Raw genomic sequence first — 18,066 nt, forward strand, 5'->3', positions numbered from 1 at the left:
AATTACTTTACCCACTAGTGGATAAAATGCGTTTTTACCCGCTGGTATTAAAGGACAAAACACGTGTTTCCGAGCTAGTGAGTGGATAAAATGCGTTTTACACGCTGGTATTAAAGGACAAAACACGTGTTTACGAGCTAGTGAGGGGAAAATACATTTTTGTACGTCTGATGACACTGTCGTTTTATTTTTTTTTATAAATAATGTATAGTTTAAGTTGAAGTCTAGCCCAGTACCGGAATAAGTGGCGTACTAGAAGACAGGCCTTTGCTCAGCAGTGGGCGATAAAGAGCTGATTTATGATGATGATGATGAATAAGTATAAATTACCTGTGTCAGAAGACTTTTTAGGGTTCCGTACCTCAAAAGGAAAAAACGGAACCCTTATAGGATCACTTTGTTGTCCGTCTGTCCGTCCGTCCGTCTGTCAAGACCCTTTTTCTCAGGAACGCGTGGAGGTATGAAGCTGAAATTTATATCAATTACTCAGGTCTACTGTCCCTTGAAGCTGTGAAAAAATCAAACTTCTAAGCCAGCGCAATCAAAAGATACAGCCGTTTATGCCGCAAATTTTCGACACTTGCAAGGGAATCAAAACCTACAGGGTGCTTCCCGTGAACTCAGAATCTTGAAATTTGGTACGAAGCAACGTCTTATAGCATAGATAAAGGAAAAATTACGAAAACCATAAATTTTTAGTTACATCACATAATATATTTTTTTTTAATAATTGTAAACCTTGCAGGTTTGTACGGAACCTTCGGTGCGCGAGTCCGACTCGCACTTGGCCGGTTTTTTTAAATCAAGAGCATTGAAAAAAAAATATATAGGTACTTAAAGTAAACAGCTGTACATAAGTCGGCATTAAAACACTCTCGTTAAACGAGGTTTGACCCCAGGACCAGGTTTCGTAGCCCACCCACCCTTTACCCACTAGGCTACATTTGTAGATCACTCAACACACATACCTTAATGCTAAAAACGTGAATGCGAAACCCTTGGGAAATCGTGAAATATAGTCGTATTACGAATATCTAAAACAATGGGGAACCGGTTTATTTTTTACCGGTTAAAACCGGTTAATTTTGATTTTACTCCGAATTTTTAAAGAACGCGAACGTTATGAGAACTTTATTTTAACCGAAATAAACCGGTTTATTCGACGAGCGGCGAGACGGACCTAAATACCTAAGTTCACGCAGCGAGTTTTTTGTTTGGTTAGAACAGTATTACCTATCATGATGCGGAATAAACCGGTTTATTTTCTTCTAAACCGGTTAATCGAACGAAACCTTTATGAAAGAGTTCTCTAAAAACCGGTTTAAAAATAGCGGTTTTTCGAGCGAAAACGAAATTTAAAGGTTTGTCCGCAAGTACATGATAACGGTTTGAAAATTTAACCGGTATCCGAGCCCTGATCACAGTGATCACACACTATTTTGATGGTCCGAAGAATCATTTCGCGAGCCGGACATGGCTCGTGTTTTTTTTATTGGTATTCAGGATAACAACAACTTGGTCCATATTTTGCCTACCACTGATCTAAATCTACATAACATCATAAACATTTTACACTGACACATCCACTGAGGTCGGAAGTTTCATTTAAACTGAGCAGTTTGAACCGTTACAGATAACGCACGAGGCTTCTATAAACAATACGGGGAAACTACGGGTCTGTTAAGGCGACTACTGCCGGCCTAAATGAAATGACAATCGTTGACGTTAGACACCGATCGAAGCGCAGTTTGGTTTTGTCGTAAGAGCGATAGAGAGAGCTAGCTACGATAACGATATTATCGCAAGCCTTTGACTAATACGTACTTTTAAACTAAGGACTGTATCGTTAAGTATAAGGACAAAACAAACCTCGTCTAAATGTTGACATGTACATAATTTTGTATTATTATGTTCCGAGAGTATGATCTGAAGGTATTGGTAAGCACTATTTAATATAAGAAGGTCTGATATTTTTTTTATTTTAGGGACTTTATGGTACTTTCATTAAGGTCTAGCAAATAAATTTCGGACAACCCCTATCTGGCTTAATTTGAGAATATTTCAATGACTCTTTGTACGATTTCAACAAACAAAGGTTAATATGCTGCTAAAATATATTCTTTAAGAGTCCTCTTCGTGGTTTTTCAATTGGGTACTTGCAGAATGAATGCGGTGAATTTATATAATTAAAAAAAACGCATTTTTGAGCAACGTTCCGGATTGCCGTAAATTTTTGATAAGAGCAGGATAAGAGAAACAGATAAAAAAATTAGCCATAGGCCAAAGTCTAATTGATATTCGTGGTGTTTGAACAGTGCCTAAACCAGATCGATATAAACAGTGTATGATAGTCAAATTCGACATCAAAGTCGGAGTTAGAGTAAGCACCATGCAACATTCTCTAAATGACCGCCATACACAGATCCTGAACTTTATATTTTTAAAATAACAGTGGCTAGACTATGTCCAGATATTCTGCTTTGTGGATCATGTGTCGTTGAGGTTCGCACCGTACAATTTTTTTTCACAATCGTATCGTCTTTTACGCACTTTGTGAATTTTCTAGTAGCATTTGTCCGGAATCGTAATTGGTACTCGGGAGGATTAAGTCAATACTGTCTAAACCATATGCTTTACGTCGAGTTTCTAGGACAAAATGTGTACCTTATTATGTGCCTTATTAAGCCCATGTCTTGTTATAAGAAAAAAAAATAATAGCAAATAAATACGGCTACTCAAAGTTGTCTTCATACTTAACGATACAGTCTTTAGGGAACAAATCAAATCATTTTATTGAATATTTTTTGATTTGTTCTTTTTTCATGTACACTGACAATTGTCAGTGTACATGAAAAAAGAAATATATGTAATATTACACTTTTATATATACATTAGAGTTGTTAATTAAAATGTCCAAATATTTAATCACAATTTTACGTTAGTTTCCTCGAACATATCGTGCCCACGAGCAAGAAGTTTATGTTCCAATTTTTTTCAAGGTCGCTGACGTTATCATTTGCCTTAATAATTTAATATCTAGCTTTGCTCATAGTTAAACCGTATTTTGAATGAAGTAAAGTGGCGAGATTTATGTGTTAATATTTAGTAATATTAAATAATTATTTAATTTTATGTTATCTCAAATGATTTATATGAACGAAGAGATAAAGAGACAAATATTTATTGGGAAGTTTATGTCACTCAACAAGATGTATTATGTAATGTTATACAACATAATATATACATTATTACGTATTTATCTAATGCCTTTATGAGGTAAGTGCCTATTTTAATGTCATTAACTTAAAAACAAACATGGCGACACCCAAGGGTTTTCAAGAGATTGTTTTTAGCGACTTTTCGCAAGTAAAGTGAAAAGGATATGATCGAATATCTGTTGACCTAGTTTTCCCCTCTGGAATAATGCACAGTTTTACATAAATTCATGCATTAAAATATTGATATCTTCCGACGAAAATTTTAATTCAAGAATAATACTTATACATACAAAAATGCATCCTGTCTGATATTTATGGTATATCTCATAGCTTTCAAATTCATCAGTTGCAAGTGAGAATTAATAGCAATTATCAATATAATTATGTATATGTACAAATGTATATGGTGAAATAAAAAACCGGCCAAGAGCGTGTCGGGCCACGCTCAGTGTAGGGTTCCGTAGTTTTCCGTATTTTTCTCAAAAACTACTGAACCTATCAAGTTCAAAACAATTTTCCTAGAAAGTCTTTATAAAGTTCTACTTTTTGATTTTTTCATATTTTTTAAACATACGGTTCAAAAGTTAGCGGGGGGACGTCACAAAAGTTTTTTTTCCTTTAGGAGCGATTATTTCCAAAACTATTAATATTATCAAAAAACGATCTTAATTAATCCTTATTCATTTTTAAATACCTATCCAACAATATATCACACGTTGGGTTTGGAATGAAAAAAAAAATCAGCCCCCACTTTACATGTAGGGGGAGTACCCTAATAAAACATTTTTTTCCATTTTTTATTTTTGCACTTTGTTGGCGTGATTGATATACATATTGGTACCAAATTTCAGCTTTCTAGTGCTAACAGTTACTGAGATTATCCGCGGACGGACGGACGGACGGACGGACGGACGGACGGACGGACGGACGGACGGACGGACGGACGGACGGACGGACGGACGGACGGACGGACGGACAGACAGACATGGCGAAACTATAAGGGTTCCTAGTTGACTACGGAACCTTAAAAATGACCGTTCTAACTTTTGCATAGTGAATTTTGAAGTCATAATGGAACCAATGTTGAAATCGCAAAAAAAAAATGGCTGTTTCATACCTACTTTCGACTAACATGATGCCATTTCTATGGAACAGTTTTTTTCGCGATTTAAGCATTGGCCCCATAATAAATGTTGTTTACTATGATCTCAAAAGTCACTGTGCAAAGTTTGAACGATCCTTTCCCTAATTGCCCTAATTGTGGGTGCTCTATTCAGTTTTGGATGAAATTTTTATGTTTTAAAATTTTGTGGTCTAATGTTAATTGGCATACTCATTAGTTATACTAATACAGTTTTTCATAAAAATTCATTGTCATAATTCTTGTTCTCCCTAATGCATTGTATGGCCTAATAACTTTTACTCCTATGGCGATTTCAACTAATATTATGTGTCCTAATATTATGCTCCTACTATAATTTTGTAGAAGTAGGTATTAGATGTCCTACTTGTTAGTGCTAGTAGTACTATAGCGTGATTTGGCCTAATGTAATTTGGTTTAATATTTCCAATGTAACTTAAGCCACGTTTGTGGCAACAAGTCGATTTTGTGGTTGTCGCAGTTCTAACTTAACCCACTTTTCTGACAAGTCGTTTCTTTAATGGTCAGAGTTCTAACCTAACCCAATTTTGTGCCAACGAATCGATTTCATGGTTGTCGCAGTTCTAACCTAACCTAACCTACTTTTCTTGCAACAAGTTGTTTCTTTAATGGTCACAGTTCTAACCTAACCTAACCCACTTTTCTGACAAGTCGTTTCTTTAATGGTCACAGTTCTAACCTAACCTAACCCATTTTTCTTGCAACAAGTTGTTTCTTTAATGGTCACAATTCTAACCTAACCTAACCCACTTTTCTGACAAGTCGATTTTGAGGTTGTCGCAGTTCTAACCTAACCTAACCCACTTTTGTGGTAATAAACACACAACAACAACAAATAAGTAATATAGTATACTGGTTATATTCAGGCAGGCGACAATTCAGCACACAAATTTAGATTAGTTAGTTATGGCACATATTATAAAGCCTGACATGTTTTAGAACAATTAATATGTGGCCAATCATTATTATGCGCATTATATTATATTAGGCTAATCTGGCTAATACATATGAAGCGAAAAGAGTTATGGAATAATAGTATAGATCAAACGTTTTTATAATCATAAATTTTATTGCAAATAAAATAAGGCCTTTTAAGTAATATAGTAATAACAAATAGGGCTAATAAAGATTAGTCCATCCAATACACTATGCCAAGTATGATGTTATGCTAATTGATTATTAGGTTACATGCCCATTAGGCCTAAACGGTTAGGCGAAGTGATAATAGAACAAACGTTCTTAGGAATGTAGAGGGACACCCACCGTTTCGGTATATCTGACGGTGAACCGTGCACGTTTTATGAAAGACAAGACAAATACCTACAACCTACTTTTATTGAATTCCGTTAACTTTAAGGGAAGATTCTTTAGTTCAAATACAATCAATTTCTCTAAGAAACTAGCCTCTTAACTCTTACGGTTATCGAATTATTAAAAAAATAAATTTAATTACTAAAAATGTGTGTGGCTGTGGCATTCTTTACCACTTCCTAATGTTATTTGTTTTGACATATGCCGTCAAACACTTGACAATGACTTTAATATTATGATTAAGGTCCTCTCACACTAATTAATTCATTTATTGTGTAGAGGAAACAAAAAAAAATTTTTTTTCGAATTTAACAAAAAGCGATATTATACACGGTGGTTCCTGCGAGTCGAATTTAACGGAAGACAAAACAAACACGGTGTATATTTTGCACACGATTGTGAAATGATAACATTATGTAGTGATTAAATTAATAATAATAGCTTTATGTGACTTCAGTCTGTTAGTTTAATTTGAACTGCCGAAAGAAACGGTCATATTTTCGTTTTATTTGAGGAACAATTAAATATTAAATATGAGTGAAAAGTTACATAAAGTTCCTTTTGAAGATGCTCTGGAAATGACAGGTGAATTGACTGAATGCTAATGTAGTATTAAACATGTAAATAATAGTAAGTCAGACAAAAACATAATGATTATTGAGTTTTTATTTGGATGAATACATTTGCCCGTGTGGTGACGGGTTAAGAATTTCACCACCCCCTTTCTTCCCGTGGGTGTCGTAGAAGGCGACTGTGGGATATGGGTTAAATTGTGGCGTAGGCGAGAGGCTGGCAACCTGTCACTGCAATGTCACAGTTTCGTTTTCTTTCAACCCCTTATTTGCCAAGAGTGGCACTGAAACCTGAGTAGTTTCATGTGCTCTGCCTACCCCTTCATGGGACATAGGCGTGATTGTATGTATGTATGTATGAATACATTTGAAGCTGGGTAAATTATGTTAGGTAGACTTAAATATTACTCTGCCCAAGAGTTCGACTCCTTGGAAGTTATTTTCATTAAGAAAAATTTTAATCTTTTGAAACATATAGTTCAATTTGCAATTGCATAGCGAGTGGTTTAAAATGTGTATGTAACCTTGAGCGTTGATGATGATGTTGATGATACATGTTACGAATATTAATTAGAACATACCCTGATAATGTTTTATTAAGTTACTTAAACATTAATGTACAAGTAACATAAATAATATTAAAATAAATAAATAAATAAATATTATAGGACATTCTTACACAGATTGACTGAGGCTCACGGTAAGCTCAAGAAGGCTTGTGTTGTGGGCACTCAGTCAACGATATATATAATATATAAATACTTATATACATAGAAAACATCCATGACTCAGGAACAAATATCTGTGCTCATCACACAAATAAACGCCCTTACCGGGATTCGAACCCGGGACCATATCATGCATAGATATATCATTGTCTGAGTACCTACGATACAAGTCCTCTGTGGGACATCAATCTGTGTCAAAAAGTTAGTTCTACAATATTTAGAAAAAAAAAATGTCCTAAGCTTTCCATACATTTTTCAGGGGATCCTTTTAATTTACCGAAGATTTTTTTGTCGAATTTCATTTCCCAAATTAATTTTGCCAACTACACGTTTGTCAACTCAATTTTTCCCATAATAACATTTGACAACGTTAAAATCCGTCAAATGATAATTTCCCAAACTGTTGTAATGCAACTTTTATAACCCCGACTCTTAATTTCGCAAAGTTTCACTTAGACTAGAAAAGTTTGATCAATTTTTCTTTCGTCAAATTAATTACTGGACAAAATTATTTTGTCAAATATTTTGTTTAGTAAAAAAATGTTTCTTTAAAAACACACTATGCAAAACCATTTTTTCACAAGTGTTTTAACATGATTGTTTTCATTTACCGAATTTCATTGCCGAAACAGATTTTAACAATTACTTACACGTTTGTTTCCCACAAACACTTTTGACGAAAATACCATAATTATGACGAGTCAAATAATCTCTAAAAACCCAAACATAGCCTAAAAACCTAAAAGTAGGTTTAGGTTAGGTTAGAACTGCGACCCCCACACAAAATGTTGCTAAGAAAATAGGTTTAGGTTAGGTTAGAACTGCGACCCCCACAAAAAACTGTTGCTAACAAAGTAGGTTTAGGTTAGGTTAGAACTGCGACCCCCACACAAAACTTTTGCTAAGAAAGTAGGTTTAGGTTAGGTTGGAACTGCGACCCCCACACAAAACTGTTGCTAAGAAAGTAGGTTTAGGTTAGGTTAGGTTGCTAAGAAAGTAGGTTTAGGTAAATGCATTTATTCAAAAGTCATCGGTAGGTACATGTAAAACTAACTTAAAAATACTAATTAATATAATACTACTCTATTAAAACTAACATTACTATAAAACTAAATTCTATTCACAAAACTCGTTCCGAGCCCTCTCAGACGCAAAGGTGCCCATCACACTCGATGCGTTCCCACGCTGAATTGCGATAGACAGCCTTTGCATCAGAAAAGACCCGGAACGAGGGTCATGGCCTCTCTCGCTGAGCCGCCGCCCCAATTCGATCAAAAAGGCTCTCCCCTCCGCACACCAACACCCCGACGTCTCCACTGCCAACGGGACAAATAGATAGCGCGACAGCAGCGCCGAATATTTGTCGCGCTTCCGTGATGCTGCTAGTTCAGCCGCTGTTCCAGCAGTCCGGACTGTCCGGCCGATGTGCGAGGCGGCAAACGTGCTGACACACGTAGCGTCCCAGAGTAGGCACTTACCCTTCTCCCACGGTACGAGTGTCAGCCCGTCTGGCCTTTTTCCATCGGACCGGCTGAGGCCTGGAGGTTCTAACATGCACGGCACATTTGCCGACACAAGTGCTCTCCTAATAATGTCATTGAGGGCATGGTGCTGTGGAAACCTCCCCATACACCGACAACCGGTTTAGGTTAGGTTAGAACTGTGACCCCCACACAAAACTGTTGCTAAGAAAGTAAGTTTAGGTTAGGTAAGAACTGCGACCCCCACACAAAACTGTTGATAAGAAAGTAGGTTTAGGTTAGGTTAAAACTGCGATCCCCACACAAAACTGTTGCGAAGAAAGTAGGTTTAGGTTAGGTTAGAACTGCGACCCCCACACAAAACTGTTGCTAAGAAAGTAGGTTTAGGTTAGGTTAAAACTGCGACTCCCACACAAACTCTTGCTAAGAAAGTAGGTTAGGTTAGAACTGCCACCCCCACACAAAACTGTTGCTAAGAAAGTAGGTTTTTTGAGTAAACGAGATTTGTTAAAATAAAAAATGCCCAAGAAATGTTTTACTTAATGTTAGATTTGGCTTCTTTTCTTTTGGGATAATATTCGTTGGCAATTAATTATTTTGAGTACCTAATTATAGTTTGGTAAAATGAACATTGCCAAAGAAAGGAAATGTTGAAATATTTATTTGGATGTATAAATAACTTTCGGTAATACATTAGTAACCCATTTTTCAGACCTTCCATTCCGTTACCGCCATACAAAATGTATGAAAAAATGGCAACGGAATGGGATAAAAACCTTAGGACACTTTTTTTCTCCTATTAGGATTGAAAGAGCTCGCGATTCTGAGTGGAAATCACATAAAAATTGCCAAATCCAAAAAAAAAGTGGGGTGGACAACTTTGAAAAAAAATGGCCCATTTATTTCTTAGGAAACTATCCTTTCTCTAGACAAGTAAAATTAAGTCAGCCAGTAAGTTTATTTATTTTCAGGTTTCGGGAAATACAACTTGCTCATAGGCGTTGTATGCAGTTTCATGATCATTGGCATGGCCTTCGAGAGTCTGTCTGTCAGCTACTTGGTACCCGCTAGCGCTTGTGAACTGGAGACCAGTACTGTGCATCAAGGGTTCATGGCTGCAGTTCCCGTTATAGGTAAATTCCGTCATCATTATCACGAGAGCGTGCTTGTCAGGTACTTGATTGTCTAGGTACACGCTAGCGCTTGTGAATTGGAGATAAGTACCGTGCATCAGGGGTTCATGGCTGCTGTTCCAGTTATAGGTAAATTCCATTATCATTATCACGAGAGCGTGCTTGTCAGGTAGGTACTTGACAGTCTTGGTACACGCTAGCGCTTGTTAATTGGAGACCAGGGTGGCTAGCCGAATGGCACAATCGCTCACGAAACGCTCACGAAACGAAGCGCTAGTAGATATCTATCTCTATCGCGCTTGCGTATTGGCGCGACAGAGCCAGCGGCGTATCGCTTTCGTTTGGCGTCGGAGAAATGCCATTCGGCTACGGGGCCAGTACTGTACATCAAGGGTTCATGGCTGCAGTTCCCGTTATAGGTAAATTCCGTCATCATTATCACGAGAGCGTGCTTGTCAGGTACTTGATAGTCTAGGTACACGCTAGCGCTTGTGAATTGGAGATAAGTACCGTGCATCAGGGGTTCATGGCTGCTGTTCCAGTTATAGGTAAATTCCATTATCATTATCACAAGAGCGTGCTTGTCAGGTACTTGATAGTCTTGGTACACGCTAGCGCTTGTGAATTGAAGACAAGTACTGTGCAACAAGGGCTCATGGCTGCTGTTCCCGTTATAGGTAAATTCCATTACCATTATCATGAGAGCGTGTATGTCAGCTACTTAAATTGATAGTCTTGGTACACGCTAGCGCTTGTGAATTGGAGACAAGTACTGTGCATCAGGGGTTCATGGCTGCTGTTCCCGTTATAGGTAAATTCCATTATCATTATCATGAGAGCGTGCTTGTCAGTTACTTGATAGTCTTGGTACACGCTAGCGCTTGTGAATTGGAGACAAGTACTGTGCAACAAGGGCTCATGGCTGCTGTTCCAGTTATAGGTAAATTCCATTACCATTATCATGAGAGCGTGTATGTCAGCTACTTAAATTGATAGTCTTGGTACACGCTAGCGCTTGTGAATTGGAGACAAGTACTGTGCATCAGGGGTTCATGGCTGCTGTTCCCGTTATAGGTAAATTCCATTATCATTATCATGAGAGCGTGCTTGTCAGTTACTTGATAGTCTTGGTACACGCTAGCGCTTGTGAATTGGAGACAAGTACTGTGCATCAGGGGTTCATGGCTGCTGTTCCCGTTATAGGTAACATTGTTTTAACATTCATGAACAAGACTTACTAAATTGACTATCGAGCTTCTATGTCAGCTCTTTGTACACAGTTCTTGACTGGAGACCATATGAAATGCTTCACGATAGCTTTAGCAGTTGCTGAAGTAGCTACTTAACACATCTAACAATCATGGACTTTGAGATCTTTTTCATCAGCTCTTTCACAGATCAAATACAAATTAAGTACTTGCGTTGTATGTGGGTTTCTGTTTGTAAGCAATCTGGAAAGGGTACAAAATTTGGATGATTTTTGAGAGGTAGATTCGGCCTTCAGAATTGGCAAGGAATATGATTGTTGCTTTTGCGTTAGTTTTATTTTTATACTACGTCGGTGGCAAACAAGCACACGGTCCGCCTGATGGAAAGCGGTCACCGTAGCCTATGAACGCCTGCAACTCAAGGAGTGTCACATGCGCGTTGCCAACCCATTAGAAGCTTGTATACTCCCTTTTGCTGTGTTAAGTACACAGCAAAAAAGAGTGTATGAGTTCCAAGGAGGGTTCGGGTTGCCGACGACTCAAAGGACAATAGACGGAACAAATTAGTTTTGTAGATCCTTCCGTCAATAGCACACCGCACCCTCGTTGAGCTCTGGCAGCCTTACTCACCGGCAGGAACACAACACTATGAGTAGGGTCTAGTGCTATTTGGCTGCGGTCTTCTGTAAGGCGGAGGTACTTCCCCAGTTGGGCTCTGCTCATATCATTTGCTATGCCCTACCTCCTACCAATTGGTTCTGAAACAGAAAAAGAAACAAAAAAAAGACTTTTTTTCTCAAATTCCATTTCAGGTATTCTTGCCACGTCGCACGTCTGGGGCTACTTAGCCGACATGCGTGGGCGCCGCAAGATCCTTCAGCTATCTCTTGTGCTCGGGTTTATCACGGGCGCACTGGCCGCTTTCTCGCCTCACTGGATTGTCTTCTGCATTCTTAAGTTCCTGTCATGCACTTCGTGAGTTATTTCAAATTATCATTAATATTATCCATATCATCTACTACTGAATATTAGCCGTTCTTTTTGGCACGCCATTCGTCAAAAAAATATTGAAGAGAATAGGATGTGGAGACACCTTTTGAAGAAGACACTTTGAAGTGTTCTATGTATGCGTACCTAAATTTAACTATAATAAACATCAAAAATTAGATCTGGATACGATATGTAATGGTTCTTGATAAAAAATTGACTTGTATTGAATTTGAACAAGCCTTGTTCAAGTTACTGATGGTCCTATCTGTGCAGAATCGTGCAATAAGACCTTTAATATTTATGTATGTGTTTTTAGAGTCTCAGGGACGTTCGCACTTGCCTTCACGTTACTGGGAGAGACCACGCCACGCACCAAACGTAACATGGTTATATTGATGGCCAGTAGTATCTACCTACTCTCCACTGGAGTTATGGCAAGTGAGTTACATTTTGAACCAAAAAACCTTTTGTAAAATCATGACTTCTCCTATTTTCTGCCAAGGATGCAGGCGACATTTCCTTGGTCCGCGGTTTCACTATAATATTGATAAGTTGCACGAAAGTTTCGCAATCTCTTGGGTCAGTAGTTACGTCAACCAGAAGCTTTACGATTTCTGCAAAACATGTTGTAGACTCCATGAACCTAAAGCCTCAACTATTTCAACACCAAATTATACAAAAATCTTCACTGAGGTAGCAGTGTTTATTACGTTTCGTACATATATCAAATTATGCATAAGTCCCTAATTAAATAAATAAATAAATATTGGGGGACACCTTACACAGTTTAACGTAACCCCAAACTAAGCAAAGCTGTACAAGCTGGGTGTTAGGCGACGATATACTTCCTTATACAGATAAATACATACATATATACACAGAAAACATCCATGACTCAGGAACAAATATCTGTGCTCATCACACAAATAAATGCCCTTACCGGGATTCGAACCCGGGACAGCGGCTTAGCAGGCAGGGTCACTACGCGCTAGGCTAGACCGGTCGTAATTTCATCATCATCATCAATTATTATATCATTAGGTAAATTTTACTTGTTATCTTACTATCACTATTTTTTCAGTATTGACCATCCCAGTTCTCCCACTGACATTCTCCTACTACGTCCCATATCTTGGCATCTACCTCAACTCCTGGAGACTCCTGAACATCATCTACAGCCTGCCGTGTGCAATAGCCGCAATAGTCATAGCACGGGTGGACGAGAGCCCGAAGTACCTGCTTACTATGGGACTAGCGGACGAAGCTTTAAGTGTCATCAAGCGCATGTATGTTGTGAATACTGGGAAAGACCTGGAGACCTTTGAGGTCAGTAAATAATATCAATTTTAAATATATCATCAGTATCGTCATCAATGTTAAATTGTTTAATCCCATCACCCCCATTGCTTGCATTGGGCATTGAAATTTTAGCATTGAGATTTTTAGAATGGTGGTTTCAGCCTCAATGGCATCGCAGATTGTATAGTAGAAGTACAATGTTATCCCGAATTAATTTGGCACAAGTGTGCAAAAATAATGAATACTAATTTACAGGTAAAATCGATCATTTTGAATGAGGATGCTACTTCTGGATCACAATTCCTGTCACTTTGGGCATCAGTGAAGGCACAAACGTTGCCCTTAGTAAAGCCACCATTGCTGCGAAACACTATTCTGCTCTCCATCATGTACGCGTTGATTTATTTCTGGTAAGATATTTATGGCCTTGTCTTAGTTAATAAGTAATTCCTTCTCATTTATCATCAGCCCAGCTATTTTCTTATCTTATCCCACTTAACCCTACCAGGTGTTATAACACCGATTCTTTTTTTTTGGATTTTTCTAGTGGGTAACTGACAATATACCAAGATATCCCGAAAAATCCGGGGGTAAGATTTTTTGCATTTAGGGTTATCTGGGTTATTTTAAGTGTTTCATCAATTTGCTACTGAGCCCTTGCCCTTACCCATATGGCGTCCTCTACTCCTAAGTTACAGCATTGTAAGAAATTGAAGGGTTTCAAAAGTTATTCAGGACGCAGTTTGATTAAATTTAGGTTTTTATCAACCACAACAATTTTTACTCGTAAATTTACCAGTCATATCATTTCTACTATTTCTAGTTCTTATGTTACAGCTAGCTCTTTGTTACTGTTAGTTTTGTCTACATTGTCATTATCATCAATCTCGTTTTTAATTGCAGCATACATCCTTACATCGTGTGGTTGCCCTTCATTGCTGACGGATTCATGAAGTCTATCGATAAAGGCGAGACTGGCCTCACTATTTGCCAAATGCTGCGATCAGCGCATACTTCTCAAAATCAATCTTTAGGTGTAATCGAAGAGGTATGTATAATAAATACTGAAACTGTATTTGTGTTTGGAAACATTATAGTCTTTATAAATTTTTCGTTTTTTTTTTGTTATCATATGAAACAAAATAATTTAAACTTTTATTTAAAATAACATATGTTTTGTTTATAGGTTCAAGACTGTACCCTGAATCAATTTGCTATGATGATCGTGCTCATCAATGGATGTGTTCTCGGGATGATGAATTTCGTCATGAGTGGACTGATCAATTTGGTAGGAAGAAAGAGGCTGCTTATTGCTGTTCAAGTAAGTATTATTATAATTTTATCTTTATATCTACTACTTATAACTTCTGCATAATTAACATGAGTTATGCGATAGAATATGACTTTTATTTAGCTTTTCTTTCTCTGAACTAGAGATGGGCCGAATATGGACTTTGCCGAATACGAATATTCGGCCGAACATTCGGTTCAGCTCTTACCGAACCGAACATTTGGCCGAATATTCGGTTACGCCATATTTAGAAAGCGGATGTTAAGAAAAAACTATTAAATGATTGATAATGGTTACATATGTTACTAGAACTACATATGTTAATACGATTTAGTGAATTTAACTAAAACTTAGTTAAAACAACTCTAAACTCTTCTCAACTCTTAAACTACGGTTTTTCCAACTATGTATTTGTATTTTGACGCATAGGCAATTATCTCTTTCTAGTAGTTCCTTAGAAAGCTACTAAAATAGGAGCTTATTATCCAAAGGAATACGTAAGATCTTCATTATTTTTTTACTTTGTTTATTCGGTAAATATTCGGCAAAGCAACCGAATTATTCGGCCGAATACGAACATTGAAAAACTTGCCGAATATGCCAAATACCGAATATTTACCGAATATTCGGCCCATCTCTACTTTGAACGTAACAACTCAAAACTTTAAAATGATAGTAATTGTTGTTTACCTATGCATAACTGTCATCTTTTTAATCGAGTACTTTTCTTCGGTATTTTTTCTTGCTATTACTTTATTCTAGGGATGTTACGGAGGTGGTTTTATCGGAGCCGAAGCCGGAACCGGAGATTTTAAATTTGCATTAACGGAACCGAAATCGGAACCGAAACCGAAACCGAAGCCGAAACCGGAACCGGAGATGTATGTTTAAGCCGCGGAGGGAGAGAAATCAGTACCTAATTTTTCTCCCTTCGCCTGCGTCAAGTAATAAAATAAAACAGTGGTATTATTATTTCGTATTTTTTATTGTTAATTAAAAAAGTACCTTCATACAAATCAGTACCTACCTAGGTGTGTAGGTATAGTCTCGACATTATCAAACAGGCATGGGAAATAAAAATGAACACCTTATTGTACGATTGAAAATGTTATAGCACAGGTATGTAATACATACATACAAGTCCAAACCTGTTTTCATAGCCAGGCACGCGCCGCGTACTGCGGCCATTAAGTTTCGGTTTCGGTATGACTTTCGCTTGAAATCAATCGGAACCGAAGCCGAAGCCGAAGGTGTGAAATCAACCGAATGTTTCGGTATATCGGAACCGAAGCCGAAGCTCCGTAACATCCCTACTTTATTCATATAAATCACTTCTACTTCTACATGTACTAATATTATTTACAGATAATAACCGGAACAGCAGGCGTTTGCATTAACTTCAGTAGTTCCTGGGCCGCCACGTCCGCCATTTTCATGGCTTTCATCGCCAACTGCCTTAACTTCGCTGTCCTCACTACTTTCAGCGTGAACATCTTCCCGACATATCTCAAGTTTGTATACTTCTGGTATATTATTTACATTTTCTTTATATTAATTCCATTGTTTTACTATTCTCGAATTTTGGTAGGGGTTAGGTAAACGTCAGCAATTTTTGAAGTACCTATACTATTGTTACTTTATACATTGTTGTTTAGTCTTCACCACTCTTCAGTTATAAACAGTCTTGTAAAGATGTTGTAGGTTTTTAAAGATAATTCTAGATTATTGTGTTGGATTAAGTCTATTTGACGGAAGTTTTAATTTCACCTACTAAGTAGTATATTTTCTAACTATAACCTTTTGCCTCGATTTTTCACACGTGCTTTAAAATATTTTTGCTCGCTTGAGATCTACCGGTGGAATATTACTTTTATATTTGAAAATATAAGAGATTTGAAGTTTTATATTTTAGAAATATATTCAGTCAAGTATAAGGAAATAAAAAATAAATAAAATAAAATATATTTTATATTTATTTGTGCTATGGATTTCAGAGCAATGGCAGTATGTTTAACCCTGATGGTGGGCCGAACCTGTGCCTTCTTCGGCATCAACATTCTCAAGCAGATGCTGATCAGCGACTGCGAACTCTCCTTTTACATGTTTGGAGGATTGACTATCGGTAAATAATTTAAAACCTTTTTTGTAAGTAGTTTATTTTTAAGTTTGGATTTGAGTTTTACTTTTTTTATATCAAGGCCCTAATTTTATTCTTTTTGCTTCCACGTATGTTATTATATATTAAGTATTATTTACTTTATAACATTAATAAATATATACGTCATATGATATTAGTTCTTTATAAAGCAAACATGTTATTCAAAGCTGTGTATATAATGGAAGCAAAACATTTATCTAAAGAAGTAAGTACTTAGACAGATTTGGTTTTACCCGTCTGTCATCGTGATTATTATGTCCTTAGCACACGTATACGTACACGTACGTCTTATTACACGTAGTAATGTGTAATAATATTATAAGACCTATATCACGTTTGCCATGTCATCGACAAACATTTATAATAATTTACTTTTTGTAAAATATCTAGTGTTAAGATGTTAAGATGGTTTGGGCATGTAGAGAGGATGGATGAGAGGAGATACAAAAAAGAGTGGAAGGGTCAGTTGGAAGTGGAAGACCTAGGCGAATTTTTCTTGACCAAATCGGGGAAATATTGCAAAAAGGTAATGGCAAGGCAAAGGTATGGTCAGAAGTACTCGAAACCCGATGAGCATGTATGAGGAACATTATGAAAGTGCGTGAAGCGAAAGCAGTTTGTCAGGGTCGTAGCAAATGGAAATCCGTGATCTCTTCCTACCCCTCTGGGAAACAGGCGTGATGGTATGTATGTATGTATCTAATGAATTGTTTTATTTTTTGTTTTTTCAGTGGGCGGGATATTAGGATTTCTGCTGCCAGGCGATGAACAACAACACAAACAGAAACAAAATAGAGCCCCAGAAACTTGAAAGGACTCACAATAAAATTAAATTATCCATATTGCAAGAGTGCATGAAATAAGATCCATAGATTTTGGAAGACTACCCTTGAATCTTCCAGGGTCCAAATGTCCTAGTACTGGACACGGTTCCAGTGGTTGACATTTTGAACCCACATTTAGTGCCGAAAATTTTACTACCTACCTAACTTTATGATTTCGTACAAATCGATTATGACATTACAATATAATATTACAAATTTTTTTTTTAGCGGGAAGCTAGGTCGCTTAAAAGGGTTCAAAGTAAATTTTCACACAAGTTATCTTAATTTTTAACATTAAAAATAAAAAACATGTTACACATCACTTTACAAAATGCATCCACAGCGCAGGCTACATTAGCAGGCTATATTACAAATACATTTAAAAGTGGAAAATGTCTGCCTTGGGTGAGGCTTGAACTCACGACCTTTGGATCGATACTCCATCGCTCTGCCAACTGAGCTACCAAGATTTCAACCAAGCCAGCGAAATTTTTCACCACTTAGCCAATGGGACTCAGTGGGGCTCAATGGGGTCAATGGGACTTTATGGGACCCGTAGCGACATATACCGTAAGAGTAGACTAGACACTTCTTAAACGGCAACCGAAGTTCCAAGTCATATTGGAAATTCACCAGTTACGATGCGCTAACCATGTTAAAAGTAATAATGCTTTTCCTCTTTTAAATTTAT

General features: G+C 37.2%; 1 protein-coding gene across 3 annotated transcripts; it reads left to right on the plus strand.

The window, feature by feature from the left end:
• Positions 1-6,167: 6,167 nt before the first annotated feature.
• Positions 6,168-17,586, plus strand: LOC125238206 (synaptic vesicle glycoprotein 2B-like). 3 transcript variants are annotated; one of them, XM_048145480.1, is made up of 11 exons: positions 6,168-6,276; positions 9,444-9,605; positions 11,626-11,788; positions 12,120-12,241; positions 12,885-13,129; positions 13,358-13,512; positions 14,006-14,150; positions 14,289-14,423; positions 15,759-15,904; positions 16,388-16,515; positions 17,283-17,586. In XM_048145480.1, exons 1-11 carry the CDS (start codon positions 6,225-6,227, stop codon positions 17,360-17,362), a joined length of 1,533 nt encoding a protein of 510 aa, XP_048001437.1. In that variant the 5' UTR covers positions 6,168-6,224; the 3' UTR covers positions 17,363-17,586. The 3 variants fall into 3 exon arrangements, with proteins under 3 accessions (XP_048001437.1, XP_048001441.1, XP_048001448.1); XM_048145484.1 differs by lacking the exons at positions 6,168-6,276; positions 9,444-9,605 and adding an exon at positions 9,986-10,024; XM_048145491.1 differs by lacking the exons at positions 6,168-6,276; positions 9,444-9,605 and adding an exon at positions 10,738-10,808.
• The last annotated feature ends 480 nt before the right edge of the window (positions 17,587-18,066 follow it).

The sequence above is a fragment of the Leguminivora glycinivorella genome, chromosome 2 (genome assembly GCF_023078275.1).
Source record: "Leguminivora glycinivorella isolate SPB_JAAS2020 chromosome 2, LegGlyc_1.1, whole genome shotgun sequence".
NCBI classification, from domain to species: domain Eukaryota; kingdom Metazoa; phylum Arthropoda; class Insecta; order Lepidoptera; family Tortricidae; genus Leguminivora; species Leguminivora glycinivorella.

Bases quoted from the DNA above. Each gene is read 5' to 3' on its own strand.
- LOC125238206 (XM_048145480.1), top strand. From the start codon at position 6,225: ATGAGTGAAAAGTTACATAAAGTTCCTTTTGAAGATGCTCTGGAAATG. The intron at 9,606-11,625 runs GTAAATTCCGTC...ATTCCATTTCAG, and splicing joins GGCTGCAGTTCCCGTTATAG to GTATTCTTGCCACGTCGCAC. The intron at 14,151-14,288 runs GTATGTATAATA...TTTTGTTTATAG, and splicing joins CTTTAGGTGTAATCGAAGAG to GTTCAAGACTGTACCCTGAA.